Below are 23,087 nucleotides of genomic sequence, written 5' to 3' on the forward strand. Positions count from 1 at the left end.
GTATGTCATATGGTGCAATGGTAGAAGGTGTATGGTGTTATGGTGTACGGTGTAAGGGGAATGGTGTAATGGTGTAACGTGCGAATGGTGTGCATAAATGTTGTACGACATTTAAAGAACTGATTTTTAATTTCATACATAAATTTACAATATTGTGATCAAAATTCGTTTTTTAAAATAAATAAATAATGTTGTAGTCGCACGCTTTCTTTGAAATTAAATTGCATTATGGTGTTATGTGTAAGGTGTATGGTGCAAAGGTGTAACGTGTATGGTGCAAAGGTGTAACGTGTATGGTGTAAAGGCACATGATGTATGGTGTAATGATGTGTGGTGAATGGTGTAATTGTGTATGATGTTAGTGGGAAGATTACACCATCCAAGGACTTATTAGAACTAATGAACAACTTGATGCGCGGTTTGCAAGCGATATCGGTACTTTAAACATGTTTGATCTGATCTGTTCACTGTTATGTTTCGTACTACTTACGGATTGTTGTCCAAAACTATTGCATGGGGTGTACTTGGTTATAAAGTAGGTTTTGTGAGCAAAACACTCGGTATCATACGTTTTAATTTCTTTACATGATAGTCACTTATTATTATATTTGAAATGGCTTCGGTACAAGTTTTGCTGTTGATTTTGTATCCTTAAACATATAGAATTGTAAGATGGGTAAGATACAGCTTATTCATCAACATTATTCATAGTATAAATTGAAAAGCTAAAAAAAAGTCGTATTAACTCCATCGACTATGTCATAAACTAGGACAAACGCAGGAGATTGTTAAACTTTATTGTACAATGTTATAAAGTGCGATGTTTTTTTATCCTGTATATGCAAACATCTCCGAAAACTACATAAAATACACATTGAATTTCATTTGACTTTTAATTATTACATAATGACAAAATTGGATACATAGAATATGTAAGTGTTAATAAAATGTATTTACATTAATTACATATGTACAGTTTATAGTGTAATCAGCACATTGTTGTAAGTTATAATTATACTATTTTCCAAAGCCATACATAATTCGGTATGGAAGAAGTACATGATCAATCACGTGTACAACACCATTTGTAGCTGTAATATCAGGTTTTATAACGTGCGCATATGAGTCTACTGACACTCCTTTTTCTGTAAAATGAAATGTACATTACGTATATAATTATAAAAGATATCTTTTATAATTCTGATTATTTATACGAAAGTTTTATCTCGGCTCAAATGTTTAAAATAACTTTTGTTGCAATATGTTCTGGTCCTGTTCCTCATTTATATCTTTAGTAGGTTCCTTAGTATAAACGTGAGTCAGAAGGAAGCTACTATTTATTCTAAGACTAATGCATGCAAGTCTTGAGATTTGTTAAAGCCTTGAAAGTGCTAGCAAACAGTATCAATTGAAATCATTGATATTTATTCATAAATTAACAGAATTTAGTTTTTGAAATCTTAAGAAACTTCCAGTACGCCTGAGACCAATTTCAAAGTCTAAAACGAATGCATGTTAGTCCTTGAATTCTTTCTATTTGCGATATTCACAAAATGTAGTGCACATTTTTCCAATGAGAATACTTCTCAATTTAAAGCTTCTGTTTAAGAACATGAGATATATGAAGATTGCTACCTGATTATGAAAACCTTTCCTTACTTCTTCTAAATTCTTTTTAATATTATATTTTATTTTGGATCTTAACAAGGGATATGGGCTCGTATTTCCTGTTTTCTATCTCCAGGTTCGTAAGGCGAAGGGGATATAGGACATTGACATGGATGATATATTGGCTCTCAATAATGACAACTTCAGTATGTATACTAAAGAAATTTATCCTGTTGAACTTACTTTAAATAAAGCTAATACTAACAATGACCACTGTCCTTTCCTCGATCTTGATATCTATATCATTAACGGGAAGCTTAATACAAAAATTTATGATAAAAGAGATGATTTTTCATTTCCTATCGTTAATTATCCATTTTTAGATGGTGACGTTCCCTTGTCACCTTCTTATGGTGTTTATATATCTCAACTTGTACGATTCGCTCGTGTATGTTACAACGTATTAGATTTTAGCGAGAGAAATTTATATATTACTGAAAAATTATTACACCAGGGTTTTCGTTATCATAAACTAGTCAAAACATTTACTAAACTTTATCATCGGTATAAGGACATCATTCGTAAATATAACTCAACATGCAGACATCTTATACGTTCGGGTATTTCACATCCAATCTTTTATGGTAATATTCTTTACAAAGCACAAAAATGCCAGTATTCACCTCAAAAGCTAACAAAACCTTTAAACAGACTTATTAAAAAGGGATATAGTTACGATACTGTTGTCAGGTCATTAAAGATTGCATATTTTGGCTTTAATATTGATTCACTTATAGGGTCTTTGCATCGGAATTAAACATATTTATTCTAAAACCAGTTGTTGGCATGACACGGGTTGTGTTCTTCTCATATATTTTATGACGGTATAATACTAAACCCCTAACAGGAGGGATTGTGCCTGATATTCATATGATGAAGACATAATCTTTCAATCAGTTTAATTAGGGTCTGGAGCGGGCATGTCAGTAACTGCTAGTAGTCTGTTGTTATTTATGTATTATTGTCATTTTTGTTTATTTTCTTTTGTTTCCTATTCTGACATCGGACTCGGACTTCTCTTAAACTGAGTTTTACTGTGCGTACTGTTGTACGTTTGTTTTTTTCTACATTGGCTAGAGGTATAGGGGGAGGGTTGAGATCTCAAAAAACATGTTTAACCCCGCCGCATTTTTGCGCCTGTCCCAAGTCAGGAGCCTCCGGCCTTCGTTAGTCTTGTATCATTTTTAATTTTAGTTTCTTGTGTATAATTTGGAGTTTAGTATGACGTCCATTATCATTGAACTAGTATACATATTTGTTTAGGGGCCAGCTGAAGGACGCCTCCGGGTGCGGGAGTTTCTCGCTGCATTGAAGACCCATTGGTGGCCTTCGGCTGTTGTCGGCTCTATGGTTGGCTTGTTGTCTCTTTGACACATTCCCCATTTCCATTCTCAATTTTATTATTTGCCGTTCCCATAAATAAACGCACTATTAAATTGACGTAAAAGACCGGAGCAAACTGAATAAATGACATTCTAAAACTATTTACAATAACATATTTAGATAGGTTTGGATGAATCTAAATGATAATTGTACTTATATGTCTTATATGTATACAAAAAAGGCTTATATAACGCATTTTAGCATCGTTTGTTTACGTTTCCTTGTTGTGATGATTTTCGGTTTCACAAGCGTGTATTTTCCCGTAAAATGCTTATATTCTTACGTCATCGTTCTATGACGTCGGGTAGCTCATTCACAAAAAAGCATATGACGCGGGAGTACGATCGGAACAGCCCAAACAATATATTCATATTTTACCACGGGTGTGTACTCAAAGCGTTGGAAGAACGTCATGTTAGAATATTTGATATATCTCACCTGACACACTTAGACGAAGTAATGCACTTTTTTTATCCAACGATCTGAGATGTTCTTTGTTATATAAACCAAGTGAATATTCTGTATGTGGTACTAAATGATATTCTAAAAGCTCTATAATACAAAGTGTAAGGATTCAATTATTGCTGTTGTTGGAACGTGACATAAAATATGTCTTTATCGTTGACAGCAAACAAACAAAAAAAACAAACAAAACCCGCAAAAAAACATTTAACAATGCTAGTACGTTTATCAAGCTGAAATTCGTAACATTTATGTAGGCAAGGTATATAGATAAATATATATATATCCTTTTTAATTTGTAACGAATTGAGTTTACAATTCTTCATTCAACAACACAAAGTTACATAAGCTATATGTTTGTTTGAAATTAAGTTTATGTCCACAAAATTAAATAAGAAATACATAGAGTTGTTAATAAACAAATACGATTATTCTACATGTATTCATATTTACCTTTAAGTTTAGTTGTATCATCATGTATTTGGCTTAAAACATTTGCAGATAATCTATCAAATGCCGAATTTGTTGGTGCAAATACTGTTAAAGGATCACCTGTGTGTAAAAATTAAGCTGTCATTGACAATGCATAGCGATTCTCATGATTAAGATAATATTATGATTTATTGGAAAAAGAACATTCTTTTCGTGTTTGCATTCTTTGCTTGAAAAATATCATGTCAATACATTTCAATCCAAGAAGTTGATGACACAGACAACAAACAAAGTAGTAAGGAATTGATGCTGTTTTGTTCATTTGTGTTTGTTTGTTGGTGAACTTAAATTTTATGAAATAAATACACGATACTAACTTTGAATAATTCCTGTAATATTTGCTCTCTTGCATAATGCAAATAATGTGCTTAGATCTTTGTTTCCTGATACGAGATCGACAATTCCTCCGGTAGGTGGTATCATTACTTTGTCAATGACATGGACGATCCCATTTGAAGCATTCAGGTCAAACTTTGAAATTTTGGAACCTTCAACTGTAACTGCCTATATAAAAGATGAAATAAGACAAGTTTCAGATTAATTATTTGTATAGTTATGCAATTCAGTACAAATGTATTTGGATACGAGAAAAAGTCAATAAAATCAAGAAGGTAAATGCTCGTAATACACATATAAATGATGCTTACATGTTTTAATGTAAATAGTAGGCAATGATTCGTATGATATGTACATAAAAAATTAGGGTTTCCAAAGCTAGAGATAAAACATTGTGTATAACAATAGATATAGGTTTCATCTCAAAATACAGATAAATACATTACACATTGCAATCACAGTCTGCAAAAAAATTGAAACATAAACAATAACCTTATAAACGGATTACACTAACTTTGTTATGCCTATGCTGGTAAATATTAAATCTGATTTTCAGTCCAGCAACCGATTCTACTGTTAGTTCATTCTGCGCATCTGTGCTCCGTATAACTCCATTTGTCAGGTGATACAATAATATAGTAGAAAGAACAGTTTTATCAGAAAGAAGTTCTTGTTCAGTTCCGAGTGCATCAAATGCAGCATTTGTGGGTGCAAAGATGGTGTATGTTCCTGAAAGGAATTCAGAAACTGGTGTTTCTTGACAAAATAGTTAAGGTAAACTTTTTATCATAATATGCAAACAGTTAAAGTTTACAATATCAACTATGAATTTCAAACACAAGCCATATGAGACAGACGGACAACAAGGAATAACTGCAAAAACATAGACATACAGACAACAAGAGAGAAACAATAAAAATGCATGACAATTTACGAATAACAAACTTTTTTTAAGGTAAAAATACTAAAATAACGACGGACAACAAGAGAATTAGTCAAAATCATATTCGATATGACTAAATCACACATCATTCGTTCTATTTTGAACTCTATTTGACAATAGGACCTTTTGATTTCCTAAAACTTTTATTTGTAATACAATGCAACAAAAACGAACTAACAAGAAAACCAAACTAAAAGGAAAATACAAAAGGTGGTGTATGCCACAAAACTTTACAAATCAAACACTATAGTATATCATACAACGGAACTAAAAACCTGTCATATTCCTAACTTTGTACTTACATTTTCAGAGGATAGTGGTAATTCAAACTAGTTTGATATTTAGCTTAATCTCATGTATAAGATTCTTATTCATTTCACTATCGAAAATAAGACAAGGCAAAACAAAACATAAAATATTCAAAATTTATAGCTTCACATTCAATTAGTAATGACATCACAATAACCTCAGTTAAACATTGTTTGTTGACATTTATTGGTTTTTGGAATATTTTGAATTAGATTTTAAGCGCGTGGAAAAACAATCTGGCTTATTTTTATATTTGTTTATATGCTAATGCAGTTCTCCTTAATAAGACACTATATTGCGGTAAAAGTACTAACAAACAATAAATGATAAAAATATAATGTCATACTTTTATTGATATTCAAAATATTTGATGAACCTTATAGTAGTAGAATCTATCAATTGTAGTTAGGAAAATTTCATTTGACTTATTTTTAACTTTGTACGATCCTTCGTAAAAATCTTCGAACAACTCTTCCTTTTCAACTCTCGAAAACACACATATTAACACATATATTATGAACTAGTTGATGGATATATTTATTTTACCTCCTAATATGGTATCAGCTAATCCACATGCTGTCGCATACTGGATCAGTTTTGACTTGTTATTAGCTTGGAGCACCTCAACCAAATTACCACCTAAAACACAGTGGACAGCGAGAAAGATGCAACAATACCTAAACATGTTAAGACCTTCTCACCAAAATTGCAGAATTGAAATGAAATTCGTCAACAGTTGTTGTTTAATTTATAGGAGGGTTGGCTTATTGACTACGTAGGAGTTCCATGGTCATTTTGAAATGATAAGATATTGACCACATTAAGTCAAACGTGAGATATTATTTAGCGTTTTACATAATTCATAAGTGCCTCGGTTTAAATCGAAAGTTTTACACAACTTCTACAAAAGTTGGTCATAATAATTTCAGAGGGACAGATATATCCATGTATGTCATACCAATAATCGCCAATACATATGACTATTTATGAATATTAATCTAAAATGTGAACCTACTAGTAATAGGATATTAGAAAAATATCTCATGCTTTGTTGAGAAAGGATGCTTTTTTCAACATAAATGTCGGTTTTTGGATTTTTAGAAAACTAAAATGTTTATATAAGATATTGGAGGGACGCTTTGAAACTGGATGCTTTTTTTTCAAACGGAATTATAATGAAAATATCAAATCATATCACTACAAACTCCTCAGAGTTTGAAAAGACCATATTTTGTACCCAGTAAAGTCGAGCACAGATTTTACTTAATAAAATTCGACATAATCTCGACAGTACTAAAGTGTACTCGACTCTGGTCTCGACTTCACTTAATAAGTCTGATTCAATACTTGACACATTTGGTGTAGTCTGAAATTGTCTCGACAAAGTCTCAACCAGTCTCGACCTGTCTTGACTCAGTCTCGACCTGTCTCGATAAGTCTCAACCTGTCTCGACCTATTTAGGCTAAGTGTTGACCTTAAAGCTAGGTTCACACTGCCGATCAGATCAACTCGATCAAGACCGATCAAGACAGATAAACTGATCCGGAGACTGGTCTGACTCAATCGACAAGAATGTTCGGGGTTGTCTACCTTGCTCGTCATCGATCTTACTATCTACCCGAGAATTTTTGAAATGTCAAAAACATTCGAGCAAGGATCGAAAAGCCAATTACTCTAGAAAAGATCGGGTATTCGTCGAGTAGCAGTCGAATTGATCGGGAAAGGGTCATGTAGAGATCGAGTTTGGTCGGAATACAAATATTTCACCTATCAGTACTCGATCAATCTTGACCTTTGCTCGACTAATATTCGATCATTTCCCGATGAACGCCAACCTGTTTAATGTGTGGTCCAGATTATCTCGACCAATGCCCGATCGCGTCCAAATCACAACGACTTCTATTATTTTTTTTTATTCCAGACCAACTCGACAAAAACACGATCTCTACTTGACCACATTCGACCACTGTTCGATCTCTACTCGGTCATACTCGAGTACATATGACTGCTACACAACTCCCTAAAAGGATGTGCAGATCTGATTAACTCTCATGACTTTGCTCCCGCAAAAATATATTGTCATTGTTTATTTTTATATGTACAAAAAATTAGCTCTGCAAAAATTCCTCCATATACAGTACTTTTCTGTACTCCTGCAAGGAGGGTTAAAATTTTAAAAGCAAAAGAACCAATAACAATCAAACGCAAAAGTAGAAAACCAAACGACACAGCCATGGCGAAAAAAAACCGACGAGAAGACAAACAGCACTCCACTGACACATAATAGAAAAACTAAAAACTTAGCAACACAGAACCCAACAAAACACTTAGATGATACCAGGTGCTCCGGAAGGGTTTGTAGAATCAAAATAAGAGGATGTGTTATAATTTCCATTGAGAAAACTCTCCACAAAACACCAAATAATACAGAAATTATAGGTCACCATACGGCCGAATGTTTACAATCACTTTTTCACACGAACCTTTTACCGGAATTTCAAAAAAAAAAATGAGACGAAAGACTAATGATTTCATTTGATCTCTTATCACTCCAACGGATTAAAATTCTCCTTTTGGCCAAATTTTGGGGAAATATGTGACATCTTTGTCTCCCCTTTTTACAATATATTTTAGCAAATACATGCAGGTTGTTTCCATGACTTTCACAAGAAAAAAAAAAATTATCTTTAACCAATCAACTACTGATATCAAATCTATGGACAATACTGATTACATGCATATGCACATATATGACATAAACAGTAAGCTTGATTTGTAAAAAAGTAAGGAAAACGGTATGGAAAAATTTAAGTATATTGCTATCTAACATAAGTACCAATCCGGTGACAAATCTCATTTGGTGGTGTAGTTTTCAAGAAAAGAGCAGTGAAAACTTCAGTACATATCTGCGTCCACTCTAAGGAGGGTTTTTTATAACCTCTTTGTTAAGCTCCTGCAAGTTTTTCGTTCTGCACATATAGTTGTCGCCACTGCCTCACCTAGATTTCCCGGTGCTCGTTGCTGTCTGTGCCGCTTCTTGCTCGTCTTCCACGCTCTCTTCAAGCTCCATCTTAGCTATAAACATGTCTCTCTGGAGGTCTAACCACCTTGCCCACAAATCAAATTGCTTTATTTCTCTGTAGATATCTTATAAATGTATGATTTTACTTATGGAGAATGTGTCAATAGGACATGTTGCACAGATAATGACTCGCTTGCATATAACGTTATAAAGGGTCATTAATCAAGAACGGAAAAGGTGACGCCACCCAAACTCGCACTTGATCTGTGTTTTATTGTCATAAGCATTGTGTTTACGTTTTTTAACATTTGGTCAAGGCAAACTAAAGTTAGAGAACTAATTGTGGGGACGTACGTGCGTACATACGGACACAGGTAACACTTACTGCCTAATCCGGTGAGGTGGGGCATCAAAAATTCAGACGTTTTCTTAAACTGAAATTGTACATATCCGATCAATTCCCGACTACCACTACGACCCTTATACGACCAGGTTGATCTGGTCTGGTCGAGATCGGGCTGAGATCGAGTATTGTTGATACGGTCTAGCTTGTTGCGTGAATTAGTCGAAATAATCGAATATGTATTCAATTAATGCGGCGTTCACACAGTGCCGATTATTGCTCCCATTTGAGATTAGACAACTCTTAGACACAAAAAGTGAAAAAGTCGGATTACTATCCTCAATGATCTGGAATGTCCTATTATTGCATGAACGCTGTAGTAAACGTTCGTTACAGATTCCTACGGATCGGAGAGGTCGGCCAAGCACCCCCGACAGTAAGGTTCGTCCCGTAACATTCGGGAAATCACATGCGATTGTATCTAGTCGGATTACAATCGTGATTATGTCGTGATAGATTGTGCTGTATTGGATCAAAATCGTAACAATGTTCTGTGTTTTCTGGATGGTGTCATGTGGAACGGGCATGATCTGGAGAGATTTGTCATTGCTGTTTTTTTTTGCCGATTGAGTTCAGATTGCATCCCGAATGCGAACCGTCTCTGACGAAACCGTTCCGGAACAGTCCCATTATTAATACGAAATTCGGCAATAATACCCTCGTCTAAGTCCCGACAATTACAAAACACGATACGACTGAGTCAAGACAAAGCCGTTTGCAATGCTGTGCAGCAGACTGTGATAGGATTGCCTTCCGACAGTACCTGATCATCCCAAATATGGCGACAGTTTTCTAACGGATATCTTCCTTCGTCGTCGGTTCACTGTCTTGTCACTGTCTGATTTCTGTCGGATCGCATTCGGAAGAATCAAGACGCTGTCGGGATAGATTTGGTCGTTTTTAACCATGGGAAAGATGCAAATCGGATTAGAATCGAAGTTAGAACGGGATAATCGGGACACAGACTGTGATAGGATTGCATTCCGACAGTTCCTGACCATCCCGAATATGGCGACAGTTTTCTAACGGATATCTTCCGTCAGCGTCGTTTCACTGTCCGATCACTGTTTGATCTCTGTCGGATCACATTCGGTTGATTCGAGACGCTGTCGGAACAGATTCGGTCGTTTTATACCATGCGAAAGACACAAATCGGATTGGAGTCGGATTGGGCACGGGCCAATCGGGACAAACTAGGTTGGAAACGGCTGAATTTGGACGCCTCCTCAACGATATCTGATTATCGTTCTGATTTAATAAATATTTTTACAAACTATAATTAAAGTTTGAATTTCCAGCCACGACTCACAGGATTTTGATCAGACTTTGGACAAATTTTAATCGGGAATGGTCCTGTCAAGGACGGCATTTAAAATCGTGAATGTGTGACCCCAGCTTTAGACTATTAACAAATTATTATCGGGAATGCTCCAAACAAGGAAGGCAGTAAAAATCGTGAATTTGTGACCCCAGCTTTAAATGGTTGGATTGGAGTCGTGATAGAGTCAGTGAACAGTAGACTTAAAGTCGTACATAGTCGGATAGTGGTTGGGTAGAAGTCGTAAATAGGCCCGATCAAGAATTTGCTTACGCTTGGTCGTGGACATTTGGACAATCGGGATCATCGAGTTGATCTGATCGGCAGTGTGAACCTAGCGCTTTAAATGTAGTCCTGACTAGTCTTCATTAGCCCATCTACTCAATTATATATTGATCTTACGAAATCCCAGTTATAGGTAAAAAAGCAAGAACTTTCACTTCAGACTCAATTCAGATAGTCACTTTAAAATTTTTTATTAATAATTTTTTTGGTCAAATTGGGTTTTCCTCAAACTATACAGCTATCTCAGTTATATATTGATCTACCGATTTCCAGGTTTTTTGTTTTTTTTGTAGTTTGTGTATTGCTGTCAAATTTAAGGATTTAGTTAATAGGTAAAAAAAAGCTAAAACTTTCAGTTTTGACTTATTTCAGATAGATACTTATAATTTAGATATTTAAATTTGACAACAATAAACCAAATTTCCAAATAACCTGGAATTTTGTAGACTCAATATGTAATTAGAGGGCTGATTCAGACCAGTCAAGACTGGTATAGACAGGTCGAGACTGGTCAAGCCTTTGTCGAGACCATTTTAGACTACACCAAAAGTATCAAGTACTGAATTAGACTTATTTAGTAAAGTCGAGACCAGAGTCGAGTACAGTTAAGTACAGTTAAGTACTGTCGAGATTATGTCGAGTCTTGTTAAGTAAAACATGCGCTCGACTTTACTGGTCGAGCACAAAATATGGTCTTTTCAGACTCTGAGCAGTTTGCAGTGTATACTGTGTTCAATGCTCGAAGGTGTAGTGTTAAGGATTTAATGTGACGTTTATAACTACAACCCTTTTGAAAGCGAAATTTATATTGGATCTACTCATACCTTCATCCTTAAAATTTGTATTTGCATGGATGACATTTGACTTATTATCAATGATTGGTGATCATTAGCGCTTTCCATGTTTGAAGTGTATCAACCTGTACATGATTTACAAATATTTTTTATTCACACAATCACAGAAGAGGTGATGAGTTAATTTATAAGATTTTGGGTACAATTTTCAGCATTCTGTAAGACAAGAAACATTGGTAAATCAGAATGGTTCGAATGTTACACTTTTTGTGTTTGAAATAAGGTAAGATTGGTCAGATAGCAATATATATTATTGATAAGGCTACATTCCTAAATAGATATAAAGCATTTAAAAGTGGTATTGATAATAACGGCATAGAGTAGGTAGTAAACAAAAGGTTTAACTAGTTACTACTAATATTGTTTAACCTTTACAGTTATATCATGGAGATAGTTTTATATCGGACAGTAGCCTTAATAACCCTATAAATATTTCTCAATCTTAGTTTGGTTATACACAGGAATGCATAGAATCGTTACCACGAAAATAATGCGAGTGTCATTGTTACATAAATTGGGTGTATAATAGTCAAAAATAGTTTCACACTGGAATACACATTTAACTTACTTGTTTCAAAATGTTTAAGTATCTTGCTTTATTGTTTATAGTAGGAAGTGTCTGATGTTGTAATTGGTTTAGGATCTCCACGCTGACGTAGACGGAGAGAGTAAAATCATAAAATATTTTACTGCTGCTAGTCTTGCAGATGACAACTTGCAAATATTCTTCTTTTCTCATTGTTTTTCTTTTGGATTATTTTTTACAAAAAAAACTCTATGTTCAAAAATAGAGAAATTTCTAATTGAAAGATATCATCAATCCGACAGAAAAAGTAAATGCTCAGTAAATTTTTTTTAACCTTATTCATTTATATTTAAGATTAACCCGACACTAATTATGTACCTCTAAGGAGCCGCTGACCATATATTTGTCAATATATATTTCTATCAGGAATATACCAATCTTTGCATAAACGAATGCTGCATTTGATGCAGTTTGAACAGAAACAATACATCTCAAGTGCACAACAGCGTTAGCGAATATTCCAAATTAACCATGTTTTCGAAGGTGCAATTCCAAGTTCGTCGTCAAAAACTAACTTCAGTATAAAACCTCATTAAGAACAAAAATAAGATTTAATACATACACACAAAATCAAGTAAATGTACATGTTTCAAAAAGAGAAAAAATGTTATTCATATTTATTGTTAATGTCAAAAACTGTTATAATATAATATATGAATGTCAATTATATCAGTATATCTATTAAAGAACAAAGTATTGAGCATTTTCGAATACTTTTTATTCAAGGAGAGTGAGTTTTTGTCCCACTTTTTCCTTTTTGTTTAACAATTGAAAGCTGTAAAAAATTGAAAACAACACGTTTAATAATTTTATCCGTCCGAAGCGCTTTTCTTGATTTGCCTTCATCAGGAACACTCAAAGCCAAATATTATAAAGCCGAGGATGTATAAATACCGAAACAGTTGAAAAGCTATATGACAAAAACAACTTAAATAAAGCCAAATCCATCTAAGGTTAACTTTGCATCAGGAAATTGAAACCTCAGTTTCTTTATAATTTGAAATTTATAAACGGACAATTATAGAAAGGTTTGTTATGAATTATGTCAATACCGAGGTACTGACTTCTGAGCTGATGTTACCCTCGGGAAATGATAGTCCACCAGCAGAGGTATCGACCCAGTGCTGTAAACAATTGTACATGTTGAAAGTTCTAACATCTCCTAATTTGACCTTTCAGCATCCAATGGAGTTCATGTCATTAAAAAGGTCACATTACCTCCAAAATGAATCATTGTTCATCTGGTTATCAGGATCTCAGTACTTTATTGACTCAAGTTAAAAAATGCCGGATTTGCAACTGCCTTTAAAGGTATACACGTTCGCACAACTGTCTTCAGATTCTCAGCGATAATTAGTTTGATTTTTTATTGATCGATGTGTGTGTTATAGTATGCAACACAATAATAAAAATTAACTAGATTTGTAATTGTTGGCAATAACGAATGGCACCCTCGTGCCCCCATTGCCAGGGTAACGGCAGGCATTTTGAATTTTTAAGGTCAAAGTGGGCCTTTGCACATGCTAATTAACATTATTTTAACATTTCATGCAGTTTGGAGCATTTTGAAAATTTTACATTTCTGCTGTTTCCATGGAAACGGCGGCTGGAAACTCCAAAGGCAAATGGGACATCTGCATAAGCCAGTTAATATTTGTGTGAAGTTTTATTAATTTTGAAACATACCGATTTTTTGGACATTCATGCTGTTTCCATGGTGACGGCGGCCATCTTGAAAATGTCATACCCCGATTGCAAATCTGCACATGCTGGTTAACATTATTGTTAAGTTCCATTAACATTGGTTCATAAAATTCCGAGATATAAGCTGGACAAAAAAAGTTGAAGAAAAAAATAAGAAAAACAGAAATGTAGAATAACAATTTGTCACCACAACTCCGTTTAGGGTGCCATAACTACATCCTAAAAGACAACAAACTTATTTTGAAATCGTATCATCACCACATTATTTTTATCAATTAAAAAAGAAGATGTGGTGAGATTGCCGATGAGACAACTCGCAACAAGAGACGAAATGACACAGAAACACACACAGCTACAGGTCATCGTACGACCTTCAACAATGAGCAAAGCCCATGCCGCATAGTCAGATTATGTTTATCATTTTGATATTTCTATTTTGGGTGACTTTTTGTTTCAGAATACAAAGAGCTAAACTGCACCTTAAACTATCAATGCCATCATTAACTGGGCATTTTAGTATATCATGTAACATTTCTTCCTGTTGTGACAGTCATTAACAGTTTCTGTAACTATCATGTTTAGTCTTTAGTGTTTCGGGATCTAATGCATCCTGGGTAATACTTTCATAAGCGATCACTAAAACACTCTAAACGTTAAAAAAACTTGCTAAAACATAGCAATTCAACATATGATTTGATGTTTTTTTTTCAATATTTGTTTAGTATCAATGATATTATCAATAATGCAATAAGGCATGTAACAGAGAATCAAAAACAAGTTACAATTCTAAAGATATGTAGGCATTTAGCATGCAACACATTAAGAATAAATATTATCACCAAACATTGTAAATACCCAAAATGTATATACTTGTGGTGTTGATATATCTCAACTTGTTCGATTCGCTCGTGTATGTAACAACGTATTTGATTTTAACGAAAGAAACTGTATTACTGAAAAATTATTACACCAGGGTTTTCGATATCACCAACTAGTCAAAACATTTACTAAATTTCATCATTGATACAAGGACATTATTTGTAAATATTAATCAACAGACAGACATCTTATATGTTTAGGTATATCACATCCAATCTTTTATGGTAATATTCGTTACAAAGCACAAAAATGTTGGCATTCACCTCAAAAGCTCAACAAACCTTTCAACAGACTTATTCAGAAGCGATATAGTAACGATACTGTTGTCAGGTCATTCAGGATTGCATATGTTGGTATTAATATTGATGCACTCATAGGGTTTTTGCATCGGAAATAAACACATTTATTCTAAATTAGTTGTTGGCATGAAATGGGTTATGTTTTCTCATATATTTCATTATGGTATGATATTAAACCCCTAACGAAAGGGATTGTGCTTGATTTTCATATGATGAAGACATAATCTGCCAATCAGTTAAATTAAGGTCTGAAACTGGCATGTCAGTAACTGCTTGTAGTCCTTTGTTGATTTATGTATAATTGTCACTTTGCTTAGTATTTTTGTTACCAATTCTGACATTGGACTCGGACTTCTTTTGAACTGAGTTTTACTGTGCGTATTGATGTGTGTTTCTTTATTGGCTCGAGGTATAGGGGGCCTTTGTTAATCTTGTATGTTTTTTTAATTTTAGTTCATTTATATGTTTTTGAGTTTAGTATGACGTCCATTTTCACTGAACTAGTACACATTTTTAAGTGGGGGCCAGCTGATGCCCATCTCTTTGAACGGCATTTTCTCGCTGTGTTAAAGACCAATTGATGGCCTCCGGCTGTTAACTGCTCTTTTGTCGGATTGTTGTCTCTTTGACATATCCCCATTTCCATTCTCAATTTTATGGTAAATTTTTATTTTCAAAAACTGTTAATCTTTATTGACAGGTGACGGATTGACTATATTTGCTCCAATAAATGCTGCTTTTGCAAACTGGGATCGTCAATTCTTGGCAACCTTACATCCAATAAAGCACTTCTAATAGGTACTATTAACCTTAATTGTTTATCTTAATACTGTTTATTGTGGAAGGAAACCGTAAAAAGAATTTAGATTCCATTTCGATAAAATTATGTTATTCGTTTATGCAGATTTTATTTTTAATTTTGTTAATCGATAGTTTAATGCTGCGTTTGCTATCGTACCATGAAGCAATGGTTTCGTTCAGAAATATGTCTTGAGAAGTTTTCAGACAAGGAAAAAATATTTACACCTTAAGACTTGTATGATAATTCTGACTTGTTTTATAATTGTTACAAACAGTTTATGATTCTATGACCTATATGAGTACTTATTGAAACTTTATATATATAAGGGGATGTGGTATGATGCAAATAAGAGCTTTAATAAGTGGAGATAGATAAAAGGGAACAGTAGTATACCGCTGTCCGAAAGTCATAAATCGATTGAAAGAAAACAAATCCGGGTGACAAACTAAAACTGAGGGAAACACATCAACTATAAGAGGAAACAACGAAACAACAGAAACACTGAAGTGCACCAAAAACCAAACGACAATGCAACACACACAGAAATGAACTTAAGATAACAACTGCCATTTTCCTGAATTGGTAGATGACATTTTAAGAAAAAATGGTGGATTGAACCTGGTCTTGTGGCTAGCCAAACCTTGCGCTTTTATAGCAATGTTAAATATAACACTAAAGTTACAACATTACATGACAGGACTACAGTACAAATAAATGCAAGAACATTCAGGACAGAGAAATACACAAATAAACAATACAATAGAACAATTCGACATGCTAATAGTTATCTAAGGTACCAGGCTTATGATTAAATACACCAAACGCGTGTTTCGTCTACATAAGACTCATCAGTGACGCTCAGGTCAAAATAGCAAAGAAAGTCAAACAAAGACGAAGAGCATTGATGACCCAAAAGTCCAAAAAGTTGTGCCCAATACGACCAAGGTTATATATGTCTGGGATAAGAAAATACTTAGTATTAAGAATCATTCATACTTTTGCAAACAGTAGATTTATAACATTTATAAAAATGACCATATAATTGACAAATAATTGATATTAATGTCAACACCGAAGTGGTGACTCAACACAGAATAAAAACGAACACATAAAACAACCTAGGTCAGCACCTAAAAACAGCACAACAGAACTACGCATTGTCTGTCACACGACTGGATCGACGCCACAAAGGTGACGTCACAGGTAAATTTCTAAAAACTAGATAAGGTTCAAGATTAGGTTTGTAATTATGGTATTTGATGTATTTGAAAACAATAGCAATACTATTTATACAGAATTGTGTAAGTAATTAGATAATTAATTGTATTATCTAGCTATGTCGGTATTTCTTCTAAATCAAACTTAAAACAAATAAATCATGTATGTTTAGTTGCCTCAAACTAAAATCTTATAAATGAACTGGGTGATTAATTATATTTACTGTTACATTCGAATAGAAAATAAGTTTTTTTTAGAAAAGCAGCTACAAACGATAAGACATTCAACAATATCCGATCAAAATAACAATACAAAATCATAGCTAAATACATGAGAGTTTGATAACAAATACCGTGACCGTCTTACAGCAATGCGAATTCACACTCAGCAACAGTCATATTCGGGAATAGGCAATTATAGGTCACCGTACGGCCCCCAACAATGTGCAAAAACCCATGCCGTATAATGGGATAATAAAGCCACAAAGGATAAAATGTAATACAATGCAAACAAGAAAACTAATGGCTTAACATATAACAAAACATTTACCAAGAATTGTACGACGCACAAAAAAAAAACTAACACCGTCATATTCTTTATCTGCCAGACCCCAGTCAGGAGTTTGTTATTCAGTGGTTATCATTGGTTGCTGTCTATAATATTTGTTTTTCGTTTATTGTTTCGTCATCAATCATACCATGAGGGGTTTTTTTTTTATAATGTCGAGAATTTGTTTAGGATTTGGCTATACTGTTGGTTTTGCTCATGTCAAAAGGATGTATGTTAAACTATAGATTTTTAAATCCTCTTATTTTGTATGTTGGATAGTCGTCGCATTGGCAATCATATATAACTAAACATTACTATCACAAAAGAACATTATTTGAATTTTTTGGTAAAAAACGAAAATAAAACAAAATATCATTTTTTTTATATTTTCATATTACGCTTAATTTAGATTTTATTATAAAAAATTAATGAAGTGAAACATCAACCAAGAAACATAGAGACTTAGAATAAAATATTCTTGAAAAGTCTGTAAACCAATTTACGTATAGCTAAGCCAATCATTTAACGAGTAACTGAATCCGAGTGAGGTCCGCTTAGATACCACGAAACATAAAATAGAACCTTTTATCGAGCAGCCAATGAAATAACAGTACCATAAAGGAAATGTCCCTTCAACGTATCCGATGTATCCACAAAGTTTACCGTTAAACTCAACCAATCAAATGTTTTACATAGTTTGTGGAGTAAAATGAATCATTTCCATGACGTAATTGTCGTTCAAATCAATCTCTAAAGTGAGTGTAATAGGAAGGTTGTTTAAATCGACTTGAAACGCTTTTAAAGGGAGGACAATATTTTAATGAACATAAAATCATAGACAATGGAACATAGGGTGGTGTGTCAGGTGTGTAAAATTACTTTAAGTGGTAGGGAGATCAAAACGTTATTGTTGCTTTTTTGCACAACAGGTTAAAGATGTACACCTTTGAAAAGCCACCAATTTTTAGAATTAAACTTTTTTCTAAACCTAATTTTTGGGGTTTATATGACTCATCATGACTGTAAGACAGTGATTGAGATAAAATAAATCATATGGTGGTGCACTTCTTTTTTTTACGATCATTTGAAAGTAACCTCCATTTTTATGAATGATTTAAAAAATACATATATATGAGAATTTAAAAAAAATGATATGGCTGATCACAACGACCGGATTGCTCATAAAAATTGAAAATTTCTTTAATTAAAAACTACTTATTGTTATCTCTTAATTTTTCACATAGTTAAGTTTGATTATCACATGTTTAATAATGTCTCTCCACAACAGACAAAATGACACAGAAATTAACAACTATAGGTCACCGTACGGCCTTCAACAACGAGCAAAGCCCATTACGCATAGTCAGCTATAAATGGCCCCGAAATGGCAATGAATTACGTTTCAAACGAGAAAACTAACGGCCTAATTTATGTACAAAAAAATAAACGAAAAACAAATATGTAACACATCAACAAACGACAACCACTGAATTACAGGCTCATGACTTGGAACAGTCAAATACATACAGAATGTGGTAGGGTTAAACATGTTAGCGGGATCCCAACCCGTTTATCTTAAAAAAATAAGTGTAATCTGATTTTTTAACCCCTAATGTAAAAGTTTTTAAAATTATTTTGTTAGTTAACCATCTAGGAAATATAATTAAATGATTTCTTTGGTGAAAAATTTTCTTCTACTTTGTTGATATGCGTGAAGATCATGAATAACCTGCTCCTGATATTGAAAAATAACAATTACGTTATAGAGAAAGTCCAAATAACTGTCCATTCCTGGGAAATAATGGAGCGGAAGGCCCGTAGGGCCGACGCTCATTATTTCCCATGAATGGACAGTTATTTGAACTTTCGCTAACTTAAAATACACCTTAAATATTAAGAATGAATCTTTAGATTATAACATTTTAAAAAAATTTATTTCATTTTGTAATGGCTTTCTTTTCATTTCCCCGTGTTGTACCCAATAATCCACCGGCAAAATTTAAGATCAAGCTGACCATCTACTCACCTCACGAAGTATTTATGAACAGTAGAAAAATTACTATAAAAAGATCGTGAATTAAGTTCATCCAGATTTATGTTTTAAGCCATTGGATACGCACGTCTTTCCTGTAGTGTGATTGAAAGGATATTTATTTGTGTCTTTCGAGAGAGAGAGAAAAAAGCTAGTATTTATGCATATTTCTAATGGATTATGTGTGTTTATTGTTTTAATAAATCTTGGATGTAGAATCGTCTGATCAAAATGACTTGGTACAACTAGAATAAATTTCCAGGTATGTAACACTCTAGTATAGATTATTTAACTAATGAGGGTGTGCTCGATTATAAGTCATATTTGAAACAAAATATGATTCGATATTTCAAAGCATTCTATTAGATAGCAGTGTTTCATGTTTTATGCATAACCCAACATGTTTTTCTTTCCCTTTGCTCATAACAACGAAAACAATGTTATGTTAAGTCTTAAATAGCAATACAATACAAGCAAACTGAAAATATTTTTCATTCTTCCCTATTATCAGAAAGGAAGCAAAATGTTTTAGAAAAAAAACCCGCGTGAAAAACATTTCTAGATAGCGTTTTATAAGTCTTAAACTTTGAGTGGAAAACTACTTTTTGATTTCATTAAAACATTTCAAGATTAACGCCGTCATCTGCACTGCCGATATAACTGTTATATTTGCCACTGGACATATAACAAAAGTAAAGGAATTTGATTGTGTTACGCGTTTCTGTTGAAAATTGAATAAAATTCCAACCCAATATTTAACTCAAGCCTTATTCAAATGTTATCCATACCCCTTCAAATTCTATTCATTAATACTATATTCAAATTATAACAACGAAAAATCAAATAAAATACCGTATACTCCATTTGGACCATTTCACTTTCTTTAACTATTTATTCTATTTAACCACAATATTATTGTAGAAACTATCCGAGTAATATTTATTATAAAATGGAACAAACGATTTTTGCTGTACAAAATCAAAATACAACACTTGAAATTATCTTAAACGGTAATTAAATTATAATCAAATCTGTAAGTGAATATAAAAATAAGAAAATGTGGTATGATTGTCAATGAGACAAACTCTCCACAAGAGACCAAATGACACAGAAATTAACAACTATAGGTCACCGTACGGCCTTCAACAATGAGCAAAGCCCATAGCTCATAGTCAGCTATAAAAGGCCCCCGAAATAATAAATGTAAAATAATTCAAACGAGAAAACTAACGGCCTAATTTATGTACAAAATAATGAACGAAAAACAAATATGATATACGGCAACAAACGACAAACACTGAATTACAGGCTTCTGACTGGGACAGGCAAATACAGAATGTTGCGGGGTAAAACATGTCAAGGGACGCCCAACCCTCCACCTAACTTTGGACAGTGGTGTAACAGCACAAAAACGAGTAACGAAAACACAGAGTGGAAGTGGCAGGGTACTTATACATCCCCACAAAAAAAAAGACACTAATAAAATAAAATTGAGAATGGAAATGGGGAATGTGTCAAAGAGACAACAACCCGACCACAGAACAGACAACAGCAGAAGGCCACCAACAGGTCTTCAATGCAGCGAGAAATTCCCGCACCCGGAGGCGTCCTTCAGCTGGCCCCTAAACAAATATATATACTAGTTCAGTGATAATGAACGCCATACTAAACTCCAAATTGTACACAAGAAACTAAAATTAAAAATAATACAAGACTAACAAAGGCTAGAGGCTCCTGACTTGGGACAGGCGCAAAAATGCGGCGGGGTTAAACATGTTTATGAGATCTCAACCCTCCCCCTATACCTCTAGCCAATGTAGAAAAGTAAACGCATAACAATACGCACATTAAAATTCAGTTCAAGAGAAGTCCGAGTCTGATGTCAGAAGATGTAACCAAAGAAAATAAACAAAATGACAATAATACATAAATAACAACAGACTACTAGCAGTTAACTGACATGCCAGCTCCAGACTTCAATTAAACTGATTGAAAGATTATGTCTTCATCATATGAATATCAGGCACAATCCTTCCCGTTAGGGGTTTAGTATCATACCATCATAACATATATGAGAAGAACATAACCCGTGTCACTAAGTACAGATCTGAGAGTACTCATAGCTAGTTGAAAGCCAATAACAACTAATAAAAAAATCATGCATCTAAGACTAATTTTCCTTATTGAATAATGTTTATGTGTTCAATATCGCAGAAGAATTCAACTGAGTTAACACATTTGATATTTTGTAGATACACAGAAGAGGAATGGCACTCAATTGAAAATATTCGTTTTTACCCGCTTGGATACTATCCGGGACAAAAATTCAGCCACGATGTGCATCGGAAAACAAAATATGGATAATGTTGTGGAATTTTAGTGAAAACGATACTATATGTAATATAATGGAATTACGACTCGCAAATAAAAGCTGTTTATTGATAATGAGATATTTGGTGTTCATTGTATTATTACGATCGCTATTTAAAAACTCCAGTATCAGTCGTTTTAGTAAGTTTACATCTTCATTCAATATCGCGTTTCGTCCTTTAGGATTATTTCCACGAGTGAACACTTTTTAAGAAAGTGCCCATGGAAATATCCAGAGGGCAAAACGTCCGGACGAATGAAGATGAACAAAAAAAAATAACTCTTCATTCCTGAAAAATAATGGAGAGTTTGAACAAAAGATTTACGTCACAGGTGTATTTAAGCATACTTTACCGATTCATGAGGTGTAACTGTGAATAATGCAAAAGTGGAACAGGCAAACCTTAAATTCTAGCTTTAAAACCAGATCTAATCACCCATTTTCTACATAAGAAAATGCCTGTACCAAGTCAGAAATATGACAGTTGTTATTTATTCGTTTGATGTAATTGAGCTTTTGAAATTGCCATTTGATTAGGGACTTTCCTTTTTGAATTTTCCTTGGAGATTTGTCGTGATTTTAGTAACTAACGGTGTATTACATGTTATAGATTACCTTCTAATCCCATTAAAATATAAACGTAAACTTGGATTTGGTTAAAAGACAATTCTGTGTACAGAGTACAACTATGACATAAAGTTTGGGTTGTTTTTGTTGCAATATTTAATTTAATAAATAGATTTCGACCCATATGTTCTTTAAATCTTATCATGCTTATTGCTGTTTTTTCGTACTGTTCTTTCGTTTCATACTAAAGCATACCCGACTTTTGCACCTCATATTCCGTCTGTTGAGACCCGAACTTTGTTACTTTTACATTAAGTTGTTCTTCTGAACAAAAAATAGACAAGATCACTACCGATAAAACTCCAAAAACATTAATAATTAAAACAGCTCAGATACTACACAGAAAACTGAATAATTCTTAAATTTGGAAGAACTCAACACAAAATTCTTTAAAAAAAGAATGAGATGGATCTAGGTGATAGGAAAGAGAGGCAGCATTTCATGTCCAACCAGTGACACATGTCCTTATTGTCAAGGACAATTTCGATGATCAGGAATGTCGTAAATGGGAAAAAGATGATCGGAGTGTGACTACAACTAGTAG

At 33.6% G+C, this 23,087-nt stretch overlaps 1 protein-coding gene across 1 annotated transcript in view; it reads right to left on the reverse strand.

Moving 5' to 3' along the window:
- Positions 1-1,017: 1,017 nt before the first annotated feature.
- Positions 1,018-23,087, reverse strand: part of LOC127706667 (transforming growth factor-beta-induced protein ig-h3-like) — a 32,547-nt gene continuing 10,477 nt past the window's right edge. Inside the window, exons 8-12 of the mRNA XM_052211324.1 lie at positions 4,852-5,070; positions 4,323-4,505; positions 3,967-4,065; positions 3,490-3,603; positions 1,018-1,145 (exon numbers count right to left, since the gene is read on the reverse strand). Coding sequence (XP_052067284.1) covers positions 1,018-1,145; positions 3,490-3,603; positions 3,967-4,065; positions 4,323-4,505; positions 4,852-5,070 — 743 coding nt within the window. The remainder of the gene's footprint in view (positions 1,146-3,489; positions 3,604-3,966; positions 4,066-4,322; positions 4,506-4,851; positions 5,071-23,087) is intronic.

Source organism: Mytilus californianus, unplaced genomic scaffold (genome assembly GCF_021869535.1).
Source record: "Mytilus californianus isolate M0D057914Y unplaced genomic scaffold, xbMytCali1.0.p SCAF_6, whole genome shotgun sequence".
Lineage (NCBI taxonomy): Eukaryota > Metazoa > Mollusca > Bivalvia > Mytilida > Mytilidae > Mytilus > Mytilus californianus.